General features: G+C 33.5%; 1 protein-coding gene across 1 annotated transcript in view; it reads left to right on the forward strand.

The window, feature by feature from the left end:
- The first annotated feature begins 2,080 nt into the window (after window positions 1–2,080).
- Window positions 2,081–13,168, forward strand: part of LOC148956332 (uncharacterized) — a 98,561-nt gene continuing 87,473 nt past the window's right edge. The window contains exons 1-2 of the mRNA XM_089094984.1: window positions 2,081–2,219; window positions 11,087–11,174. Coding sequence (XP_088951110.1) covers window positions 2,161–2,219; window positions 11,087–11,174 — 147 coding nt within the window. The 5' untranslated portion in view covers window positions 2,081–2,160. The remainder of the gene's footprint in view (window positions 2,220–11,086; window positions 11,175–13,168) is intronic.

Here is a 13,168-nt window from a genome sequence, read left to right on the forward strand (position 1 = left end):
GCTAAACGACAGGTTTCACACAGTTTTTGCAAACCTAAAATCTTAAAGTTTTTGCGTAATAAAAAAAAAGTAGATTATCCCCAAACGAGAGGCTTTCCTGGCAAACTCACAGCGAATTCGCCAAAAATAATTCGCCATTACCAAAAATAATATTTAACTCTGATAATGATTAAACAAAATAGCTGGCTTAATTGTAGAATTTGCACTATGGATGCTCTAGTCTTGAAAATATGTTGCTTTTTTATGTTTCCTTTCAAGTCCATTGCATTGACCGTACCTGTCAATAACCTCAAAAACACGCAAATTGGCCGCAAAACTTTCCTTCCGTATTCAAATCAATGAATGACTTTCTTTCGACTATTCACCGTATTCCTCGGGTAACGTATGCGTCAAGGCTATACCTGTAAATCATCCTGTGTACAATGTTTTCGTGGCCGTAAAATTTTCCCGTGGCCGTAAAAGATCCCGAAATTTTAAGTCATTTAAGTTGGTTTTTAAAATCGATGGCGGTTGCATAATCTAAATAGGCAATTTTTATATCATAAATTAGCCCGTATCTTCAGATAAAGTTTATATTACAGCTAGAAGTGCTAGATGAATGGAAGGGGCAAATGTTCACAATTGTACATAAGAGATGATACGGTTACGGCTACCACCAGCGTAGGGGGTTTGAAGGGGAATACAGTAATGCAGAGACTACATAAAACAATCCTGGCGATAACTTCATAATTATAATCTCCCTGAAATAATATTATTCCATTACCCCCTCAGGCCGCTACGCTTGAGGCTAGGCTAGGGGTAAGATATCCCATATGCACATCCAAAAGAGATTCCTCATATATAATTCTAAAATTGATTTAGTTGTTAGAACTATATCTTGAGTATATTCCTTTGAAATTTATAATACCAGTATTGGAAGAGTAACTATCTTAAAACAAAAAATCAGACAAAACTTCCAAAACCTTAACCTAGGCTAGTAAAAATATTTATAGACACAGTAAACAATAAAAGACCTACTATTCAATCTCAATGACAAGAGCGACTGCTTTAAAACATAAAACAAACGAAAACACCTGTTTCTAAGTAGAAATTTGCTCCTTTGACATTCTAAAAGCTTCAGAAGTAATAGCAAGATGCCGCAAGTGCATATTTTCCTGCAATAAACGACTTGGTAAAATCTGCAAGAAGGTCAGGCAATGCTATCTGACCTGGTGCCTGGACTAGCGGAATACTCATTGTCTCAGCGAATCTTCTGTCTATCTTAATTAGATGCCTTATTAATAAGTAATGTAAAAAGGTTCCCCGTACTAGAGAAGGTATAAGCTTAAAGGGAAATAATGAATAATGAGAAAAGGATATTTACTTGATAATGTGGAAAAGGGACCCAAGATTATAATATTGAAAGCTGCAATAATGACAGCGGTCAAGTATGGTTTTGAATTGTAGAGGCTTAAAAGACGGGGGGATATTTTTAAATGTTGCCCGGATGAATAATAACAATTTTTTTAGGCATTCGTCTGACTAACCGTATTTCAAAAAGTAAACTGTACGAAAAAATATAGCTCTATCCTGCATTTTAAGGTGGTATTAAAAAAGGCTAAGATGAAAAAGACACGTTTTGTGTATGAAGGAAGTCACATTGCTAAGGATCATCCTTTTCGACCAACCCCTAAGGGCTAAATGAAAAGATAGGGAAGAATTCATAACAGAAGCATGCACAGATATTTTGGCCTCAGGGGGGGGTTGGTGCTAGAGTGACTTATTAGTTATAGTAGTGGTATAGTTGTATCAGCAAAGAGATCGGACGAAGAATAGAGGTGAGATTGTGTAAGATTTTCAAAGCCAGATTTCGCCACCAATCCAGAGTTAACGCTACTGTATAGAATGTATTAAGTAGTGAAAACGCTCAAAAATCTTGAGTCTATTTTCTTTTTCTTTTTTTCTTTATTGTGAAAATTCACAATCTTTGTGAATCTTTATTGTGAAAATTCAAAAGAAATCTGCGTTACTTTTCTTACTCATTTTAAAGAGCGTCTTGCAACGCCGAAAAGACAAGGCAAAAATAATCAAACTGCAAAAACACTGAAAAAAGCTTGGAATAATTTGACTAATTTTGTGTACCGAAACGTTCAAGATCACTTGGTTATCAACGAGCGCCTTATGAAAATGACTCCCATGCATTCAGAAAAAACTAGACAGATGCAAGATGAAATGGAAAGGTAAGATAAGCCTTCATTATGTTAGACATGTAGGCTAAATAGGGCCTTTGTTAGGGTTTTTGTTGCCATATAAATAGGCTATATGCCTTCTCTTGAATAGCCGTGTAAGGTAAAAATGTGGTAAAGTAACTGTACAAGTTTAGTGGTTTGCCCCTCCAGAAAGAAATACTGTAAAATCTCATAAAGTTTAAAATAGGCTAATCTAAAATACTTCTATCATTCCCTAAGGCACATAACTTGACTTTATCCCCCCTGATTTAAAATGAAAATATATAGCCTAGGAACTGCAAAAAAGGTATAGGCTACACAGGTCATTTTTTGGTAAATTCTTCATTGTTCATATTAGTGACTTACAAATAAAGTAAACATACCAGTTAAAGCCTTTTTTATGCTTTTTCCAAATATAATGATAATTTTTTTCAGAAATTCATTTTACCCCCACCCCTATATATACCAATTCAGGGTGTATATTTACACATTAAGGGGGAGGGAGGGGTGTTGTAAATTTTATTTCTGATGTAAATGAGAGGTAAGTTTAAACTTTCCCCCCACCCTCCCTAATGTGCAAATCTATACCCTGAATTGGTATATGTAGGGGTGGGGGTAAAATACATTTCCAACAAAAATTATTATTATATTTGGGTACTGGTGCATTAGATGGTCACTTCTAAAAAGTCAAGTTTGGTTAATGCTAATGAAATGAAATAAAATGAATATATAATAGTTTAGAAAAAAAATTGGGCTATATATTTGCACATTAGGGGGGTGGGGGTAAAACATAGCATATATTAAATATATAACCTAACCTAGGTACCTTCCCCCCCACCTCCTAAGCCCCAAAAAATAATAGTTTAAATATCATAAATGCAATGAAAACTACTCTTTGCATTCTATTTCAAGAGACCACTATTAAGAAATAACCAGTCTGGCAGGTTTTGTCTCATTAGTATATAAAAGGGACCATCTAACGTGTTAGTACCTATATTCAGAAAGAGTATAAAAAAGACATCGAGTGGTATGTTTAATTTATTCATAAGTCAGTAATATTAACAACAAAAAATTTACCCATTTTTCAACATCCCATACTCTATAAATAAAAGACAGGTTCATATATGCCTAAAACAATATTTTTATTACCCAAAGATTGGTTGATATTGGACATAATCACAAAAAAGCTTGAGACAATTGTCATATCTGTAGAAAAGCTTTTTAATACCCTCTTCAAAGAATATAGGGTAAAAAAATAGTATCCAATTGAGCAAAATTATGTAAAACTAAAACCCTTACATCTTCTTACCAAAGCATAATTGAGAAGAATTGTATATATTAATGAATAACTAAAAATCTAAGCTATGTATCAATATGGTTATTATTAAAATTATTTAAGATCAAACACTCAAAATTATTAGTTTATTGACTTACCTACATGCACCTCTTTTTGGAAATACCAATTATCCTATGTTGATGTATATATCCTTTTAGTGTTTCAGTTTTATTCACATATTAACAGAAAGCTGATTTTCTTCTTGTTCTAGAAATGTAACTTATTGATTGATATTTATTCTATAGATCACAAATATTAAATATTTTTTTCTTTTCAATTGCTTTTCAAAACAGAGGCCACATTTTCAATTTATGCTGACAAATTATTGGTGAAAATTTGACCAAGAAGGCAGGGTTCTTGTTACTACCCTCACATTGCATCATGCTGATGCAGGGGTGGTCCAAAAACCTATTGCTATTTTTTTGGAATGCCAAAGAAAAGTGGTCTTTCCCAAAAAGAGGTCTTTTACCCTAGTTGCCAATGAATTAAAATCATCCTTGACATTTGTTTGAAAGTGCTTTCGTAATTGTGTATTAGAGAGCAGGCAGTCCAGAACACATTATATTAAATATCTAACCTAACCAACTATACATATTAAATATTTAATTAAAATATACCTACATAGTAATTTATTCCACTTAGGCTAAGCTGATTATCTCCAAATGCACACAGAGAACCTGGGTTAAAACAGATCAAGTACAACAGTTTGGTATGTAAAAAACATACTTACCAATACTTTTCTCCAATTTATGCTATAAAAGCTGCTATGTGCTAAGTCAGGACTACACAGTGAATGATGAAAAATATTCTATTGAAATTTTCCAAGAAGCTATTGTGTTGCACCAACCAGGGCCACCATATATGGGGGGGGGGTCACTCAGTAAAAAAAATAGGTCAGTAAAATCATGAAGTGAAGTGCCATGATTTTTCTGATGCTGCTAAAATTCTTTGTTTGGTTAAATAAAGACCACAAAAATACTAACATGTCATTAACAGAAACTTAAAACTTGGTCTGTAAATACAGTGGTTTTACTGACTCCTGCTATGAGTTTACAGATGGTGCCACTATTTTGCATTTGGTTACATAAAGAGCATTAAAATAGTAACATGATATGCACCAAAATCTGAATCCTGGTTGGTAAATGAATCAGTTTTATCAACTTGTTCAGGGATTTTACATATTGTATTTGAAATGGACATAATGCTAATTATTGACATTAACAGTCAGTAAAAATGACCAGCCAGTCAGTAAAATCCCTTGCTCCCCCCCAAATATTTTGGTTAGTAACAACCCTGGCACCAACAGTGTATAGACTAGCATTTACATAGATCAGAACAACTTTAGTGATTAGCTTTCCTCTTTGTCTGTTTTTGAATGGCTTTATACAAATTACATAAAGTTTCACAATAAACAGCTGCAGTGATTATGGTTCCAGGTTCTAGAAACCATTTCTTGTTCCAGGCTATTTTTCAACCTCCAATTGCTCTATGCAGATACTGCATCAGGGGTAGAAAGCAGGCATGTACTTTAAGCAACCATGCAGTTTTCACTGGAGCTGTTCTGATCCACGACAATGTTTGTCCATATACTCCTGGTACAACTCAATAGCTCCTTGAGCAATATCAGTGGGATATTTTTGATCATCCACTGCATAGTCCTGACTTAGCACCCAGTAAGTTTTACGTTTTTCTGAACTGAAGATATGACATGGAGGGAAACACTTTCAAACCAATGAGAACCTTCAAACCAATGTGAAGGATGGTTTGAATTCATTGGGAGCAAGATTCTTTGAAGAGACTATTATGAAGATTGTCCAAATATATCACCAGAGGTGGATCCAGGATTTGTCTTAGGAGGGGGGAGTTGCATAATAGGTTGCTTTGATAAACTTTCAGACAATGAAATATCAGCAATTTAAAGGGAACCTCAATAATTATATGTTGTTGGTAGGTAGTGTAAATGGTTGAATGTAACATAAAATCTGTTGAGGATTAAAGTTCTAGTAAATCAGTTGAAGTTAAAACAATGTAAAAATATTGATACAAAATATAGTAAGCTATAAAAACCACCCTGCCATAAAAAAATAAAATGTTGTTCATCATCTACAAAAAAATTTGATATTTAATATTTTCTGAATAATTTTTAGTCATTGCACTTCTGGTCCAACCATTTAGTATGTTGCCTAACTATATGGCATTGCTTAGTAATTATTAATTACAAAAAACTTTTTCCACAAAATAAGTTTTTCCAAGAAAAGTGAAGAACTCTATTAAACAAAAAATGAGCAAAAATAAAATCAAATAATCTAGCAAGCATGAAACTACCACAAATCAGCGTTAATAAATAAATGAAACCCAAAACAAACAGAAATTACAATAAATAACCAAGTCAAACTCAAAACGAGCAGAAATTAACATGAGTAAGGCTCAAAACCCCTACATCTTCCCAAGGCCAGAACATAATTTGCACTTTACTGAAAAAATATAAATGTTTTTACTTTTATAACTTTAATAAATCAAATAATATTAACATTTTGATTACTAAATATCAGTATATGTATATTATACTGACAATACACATTCATTTGTATGTTTTTCAGTGAAGTGCAAATTATGTTCTGGCCTTGGGAAGGCATAGGGATTTAGAGCCCTACTCATGTTAATTTCTGCTCGTTTTTGGGTTTGACTCCGTTATTTATTGTAATTTCTGTTTTTTTGGGTTGCATTTATTTATTGATGTTGATTTGTGGTAGTTTCTTGCTTGGTAGATTATTTTATTTTTGCTCATTTTTGGTGTAATGGAGTTCTTTACTTTTCTTTGAAAAGCTTATTTTGTGGAAAAAGTTTTTTTAATTAATTTCTGTTAATTTTATATTGACATAGTCTTTTCAGGGAAAAAGAAAATAATACTTTAAATATTTTTGTTTTTTAAAACTTCATAGATTGGCCTGCTATTTGCATGCTGGAGACAAATTTTCAGTAATTTTTAACAACATACACCCTTTTAAAAATTTTGACACAAATAGTAGTGTTTAATTTAGTTTCATACCTCCTCTAGTTGACCTTAAATAGAAAACTTGATACCATTTGCAAAAAAATCTCTTTACTTTCTTTGATAGCTTGGATACACTTACACTATTTTAATTTGGTTAAATTTTAAGAGCAGGAGTAGCCCCAAAAGTTTGAACATAATGCCCTCAGTTGTTTTTGGGATACTGCTGAGATGCCTTATTGGGAATTAGCATTAACACAGTGAATTTTGATTTAATCTTAAGGCAACATTTAGTTTTTAAACATAATGGGCAAATGGGAGGGTGAGCATGGGATGGGAATTAGTTGCCCTCCAATCACTTTCGGCTACCAAAAAGGGCATTAGCCCTTTCTATTTTCAATCGAATGAGCCCTTTTCGAAGTTCCTAAGACAACTCCTTCGATACGAAGTGTCCTGGTCTAAACAAAAAACAAAAAAATAATACATTGTACCCACACCAATCTTTACTATAAAAATGTCAAGCCTTCCAATCACTTTTGACTATTAAAAAGGGCACTAGCCCTTTCAATTTCCAATTGAAGAAGCCATTTTTGAGTTTCTATGACAAGGCTTTCTATAAACACCTTATATGCCCCCAGGGCATAAATCACAGCCCTTGCCCTGAGGGTTGTGAGGGGGTTGTCATCCTCAAAGACCTAATTTCCAGAACTTTCAGCCTATAGAGAACTCATGGAGTATATGCAATTTAAGCTATATATTTACACAGTAGATAAGGCGGAATTTTTTCTCTTTTGCTGGCCAGCAAGGCTCTCCAAAATATCCTTTTTAGCAAGGGTTTTGTCCAAAAGCTCTTATAACAAAAAGTAGGTATGCCAGTAGGCTCTATTCAGTATCACAGACTAGATGGTATCAAAATATGGGTCTGACAAGGCCATTGGACTGAAAATTAGAATTTGTAATGGAATTCTCTGGTGAGTTAGGGTAAATCAAGGAGGCACACTTGTGCCTCTTTCAAGAGGCGACCGGCCACAATGTTAAGCGATTTCCGGTCCTAGAGGTCGCAGAGAGACGGCGGTGATCGCATTTTGTAGCCCAAGCTCAAACTAAGAAACGTGCAAAATTTTACCCCCCCTCTGACTTTATCTTCATGGGTAAAAGTGGGCCGGAAGTTTTGACCCTCCCACCACATCCCCCCTTTAACGTTGTCCGATCGGGCTGAAATTTAGAGGTTAAGCTTTCCTAGGGCCCGGGAGCTTATCCTCGAAATTTCAGCTCCATCCGATCACTTCTTCCCTGTTTTCAAAAAAACAGACAAAGCCACTTAATGTTCATTTCTCTTTTTTTTTTATTAGCCACGCCTACAGGCCACAGTTGGCAACGGATCCGGGTGAAGGAGGACTCATTCGAAACGAAATTCGACCTGTTAGGGCCTTTTGATATTTTCAGACCGAAAAAAATTATCCTCCGAATTTACATTTACGAAAAACCTCGTTTTCCTATAAGAGCCCATGTTAATTTTTCCCACCAAAGCCCCCCTTTAACGTTGTCCGATGGGGCTGAAATTTAGAGGATAAGCTTTCCTGGGGCCTGGGAGCTTATCTTCAAAATTTCAGCTCAGTCCGATAACCCCTTCCCTGTTTTCCAAAAGCCAAATCTCAAGTTTTGTGGGGATTTGCTTGCGTCAAAAATAGATTGCGGAGACTAAAGATAAAATAATAAGTGTCTCTCTGGTACAGTGGTCACTACTCCTGACTGTCAGGAGGAAGACCCGGGTTCGATTCCCTGTCAGAGGAAATTTTTTATACACTGAATTTAAAGTTTAAAAAAGAAACTCAGTTTCTTTTTTAAATCCAATCTATTAAATCCTTCAGCTCAACAGGCGTCTCCAGAAGAATATCACAGTCGGCCTTCAGGTTACAGGTAAGTCTCCACTGCTTTGATAACATGCTGTATACCCGCATGCTCGAAGAAAAGTTGAAAAAAGAAAATCTTACTGTGCATTTGATTTGAGTATTCAGGAATTAAAAGCCTTAATGCAAGAATCTTCAAGAGCGGGGAGTTTGGGGGGGCGGCAGCCCCCCAACTTTAACTCCTGACACGATCAGCTAACAGTTAGTCAAGCAATAATAAGTAATAAAATGTACAAAAATGTGCAGAAATTATTTTAAAAAAACTACGTTTTCTAACTAGTTAAAGAGGCTGAGTCACAAGTTCAAACCTTAAAACGCACAGGGATTAGGAGGTACCGTTGGGGGGCTGCCGCCCCCCAAAGCCCCCGCTTTCGCAGCCTTTAAATAAAAAAAAAGTTTTTTAAACTGAAAGTAAGGAGAGACATTAAATCTTAAAGCGAACAGAAATTATTCCGTATATGAAAGGGTCTGTGCCCTCCTCAACGCCTCGCTCTTTACGCTAAAGTTTTTATTGTTTAAAAAAAAGAGTTGTGAGAAAGTCAAACTTTAGCGTAGAGAGTGAGGCGTTGAGGAGGGCACAGCCCCTTTCATATACGGAATAATTTCTGTTCGTTTTAAGTTTTAATGTCGCTCCTTACTTTCAGTTTAAAAAACTTTTTTTTATTTTATTTAAAGGCTGCGAAAGCGGGGGGTTTGTGGGGCGGCAGCCCCCCAACTGTGCCTCCTAATCCCTGTACGTTTTAAGGTTCGACCTTGTAACTCAGCCTCTTTAACTCTTTAGAAAACGTAGTTTTTTCAAATAATATTATAAAGAAAGGTTGAATATAGCATTTTCAATAGGATTCTAGTCTTTCCATGAGTATTCTGAAGATTATGTAGCTATGCTCTTTTATCCATAGGCATACATCAAGTTCCATCAATGGGTAGAATAAAATCCATACACATGGAAACACTGATCAAAATTGATTTTGCAGTGATAAAAATTAACATATCTAGATAGATCATATAAAAACATTTAGTGATGTGTTCATGTTCTGGATAGCAATATAATGTAGAAAAGCAGGAAATTTAACTATGTATACTTTTATTTTACCTTCATATAGACTAAAAAGTATATCAGATTTTGGTTGCATTTTTGAATGTTTGGCTGTTTGAGCATTAAGCCTAGCTTTAAAATGTTTCATTTCCTTCTTTATACTTTATTTAAAAGTGTAAAACTTAGTCATTTTTACTCTGCCCTGTTCTGAAGGAAATGCTATAATGGGAAAAGAGAAGTACCATTCAATTCCCCAGTCAACACTCTTTTCATGTATGATGGTTGCCACCCTGACAGTTCACCCCCCTCTTATAGGATCAAATGTAGCCTTAGGCCAAATACAAATCTACAATAATGTAGTATAATGATGATATTTTTTTTTAATATTTAGAAAGTATCTGTTAACAAAACTTTCAAGTTCTCCTCCTATTCTCATCCATGTCTTTAATCATTTTAAATGATGTGTTTTTAAAACCTTCTCATTATTCCACATTGACATGATACTATATATTATATGAAGAATATAGTTTCTTTTTATAAACAGATGCAATGACTTAAGTTATAAAAAAGAATAGATAAATATATTATTTAGGGATATATTGAAGTGGCTACAATTGCCATGATAGCAACCATGACACGTGGAAAGATTAGGATTAGGAAATTGAATGGTGCTATTCTTTTGCTATTATAATGTTTCCTTCAAAAGACAGCATAGACAAGAATGTTATTGACAATAGCGATTCTTATTAGAACTGTTTCTTTGTATTGCATCTTTACTTTGCTTTCTTAATTAGCTCAACAAGTATCAATATTATTATCATTGTTAGAAAATGTAAAATATACAAAAATATGTGTTACAAAAGTATAAAATAATGGCAAAAAATAAAATATTTGAACAGATATAGACAGAAAAAAATTAACAAGCTAAATATTGAATTCTGATCTCAGAAAATTTTGAGTTGACTAAGCTTGTCTTGATCACCCAGATAATTTTGGTAGTAACTAGGGCCCCAATTAGGGGATGGGGATAATCCCCCTCGTTACATCTTGAAAAATACCTTTTGTTTATGTTTTCATTAAAAAAAAAGAATGCACTCCCTCATTGATCTTGAAATATACCTTGTGATTGTAGCTTTACTGAAAAAAAAACTGCAAAAAGCTTGCTATCCCCTCTACATTTTGGTGAATCTTTATGTTCTAACCTATTCTGTACCCTACAATTTAATTTACATTATCATGTATTAGTGAAGAAGGCTCATAAGAATTTAACAAATAATACATAATTGCCAGTTTTTTGTTTGCATTTGTTCTTTAAAAAAAATTTAACTGAAAATTTGCTGTCCCCAATATTAGTGTAAACCTTATGTTTTCAAGCACATAGACTCACCATCAAGCATTGTGATAAAGAGATCTTGTTTGAAAATCTGTATATCTTTTGTTACTCTTGATTACTAGTGCTTGTTGGCTTTTTGTCATTAGCTTTTAAAAAAAATAGGCTTGCAAACTTTCTTCATCTTTTAAATGTATTGCTTAATTTTTTTAGATGTATGTTTGACAATAAGTCTTTTTTCATTTTAATGGGATATAGGCCTATCTTTGTTTTAGGTTTGAAGCAGAAATCCTTGGTCAGGCCGGACCTCCTATGAGACCAACTGGAATGCCAATGTTTCCTGGTAACCAACCCCAAAGAACGGTAATCAATTCATACAAAATATTTTGAAAAGTAACGTTCCTAGAATACTCAGGTCTTCCTTCAGGATTGGTACCAAGGATGGGCATTTACTACAAGAAAAATCATTGAATCCTGATTAGTATAAGCTAAAGAATTTGGATGACTGATATTATTTCAAGAGTAAATGAAGTACATATTAACAATTTCATTCTGATGGAATTCTTTATTGGAATGAAAAAAACAGATTTCTTATAAAAAGAAGATCATGGAGTTACAGAAACCACGCTTAAATCAGGGCAGTTAAAGCATAAATCAGTGGGGTTGTTCAAGCTTTTTTGAGTCTACACTAATTTTAGAAATAAAGGTCATTTTTATTTTCTTTCTCTTTGCAGTCATTCTTTAGCCACCATAATCCCAGTGTCTTTCAGTTAGAGTTGACTAAAGTAAAATGACTTGACATATATATATATATATATATATATATATATATATATATATATATATATATATATATATATATATATATATATATATATATATATATATATATATATATATATATATATATATATATATATATATATATATATATATATATATATATATATATATATATATATATATATATATATATATATATATATATATACCTAGAGTGGGGAAAGGGTATGCGGAAATTCTTTTCCTTAATCTTCAGGCTAAAGGAATCCTTCCTCTCCCCATAAAAATGGGAAAATAATGGCTGATATATTACTCCTATTCAAGAATATATTTCAATCTGTGCTAATTGTAACAAAAAGTAGTAGTAGCAGTAGTTTGTTTATTACCCTTCAAAAACCAAAACGACAATAAGTAGCACAAGCAATAATAGCATATAAAGAAAATAAAATATAAAACAACACAAAAATGACTGGAAACACTACAAAACAAATAGAGCATCAGTTAAGGAATTATGTAAGTCAGGGTTATACTCAGAAAGATAAATCAGAGTTCTTATGTATAAAGCTTGATCATTTTCATTTAAAAAAGTATACTTATAAGATTATGTCTATCCACTAATTTACTGCTTAGTACCATCATGGTGAACAAAGCAAAAACTTGGAGCATCTAATATATGCACCATGTAGGGCATTACAATGTTTTTTTTAAATGGTTAGTACCAAATAGGAAAAGAATAACTGGGTTCTTAAACTGTAGAAGTAACTACAAAAATCTGTTCAATTATATATTCCTTTGTTGGGTGAACTTTTCCCATACACCACCCTTAGGTTCTTAACTGCTTTATTGGCCAGAATTGAACATGTAGATAAAAGAGTGACAACCCCCCGAATTTCCCAGCAAATTCAATCAAAGAGAACAAGGAAGGGAAGCATCTTCATGATCTTAAATTGCCACTATTAAAACAAAAGTAGTCACTATTAAAATGAACAATTCAGATTTAGAAGGGATAATTGACAGACCCACAAAACCGGAGTTTGGAAGAGGGAATTTTGAGAAGATTATGTATAGACCAAAAAAAAGGTTTGGAGGAAACTTATCTGAAATTCTGATGGAGTAAAATTAGAAGTCGCCTTGACTGTTAAAAGTGCACTTTCAATAAAAAGGAACTGGCTGATATTCAACACCCTGTTCTTGTTGCATAGTTCACTTTTAAAACTGAACACCATAAAGTAAATGAATAGGCTAATCAAACTCTTGAGAACCGTTTAGCCTATTTTCATTAATTTACAGTCTTCAGTAAAGTGCAGGTTACACTGCAGTGTCGGGAATGATATTTTTAGAGAAGGAAACAAATGAACTTCAGGAACTGAACCCCGTTTCTTTCTAATTTATTGAAATAAACTTTTATATCCAAACATTGTTATTACGTAGACTAATCAATAGACTTTTTCAGGTTAAAAAAAAGTATTAAAAGTCGATGAGCTCCCTGTTAAGTGTGTGTTCAAAGTGGACCGATTGTTGATTACCTTTCAAGAAGTAGGAGATTCCCAGGTTTTTCCTTCAGCATAAATTTC

This window comes from Artemia sp. Qi Xiang Cuo, chromosome 1, assembly GCF_049724085.1.
Source record: "Artemia sp. Qi Xiang Cuo chromosome 1, ASM4972408v1, whole genome shotgun sequence".
Classification (NCBI taxonomy): Eukaryota; Metazoa; Arthropoda; class Branchiopoda; order Anostraca; family Artemiidae; genus Artemia; species Artemia sp. Qi Xiang Cuo.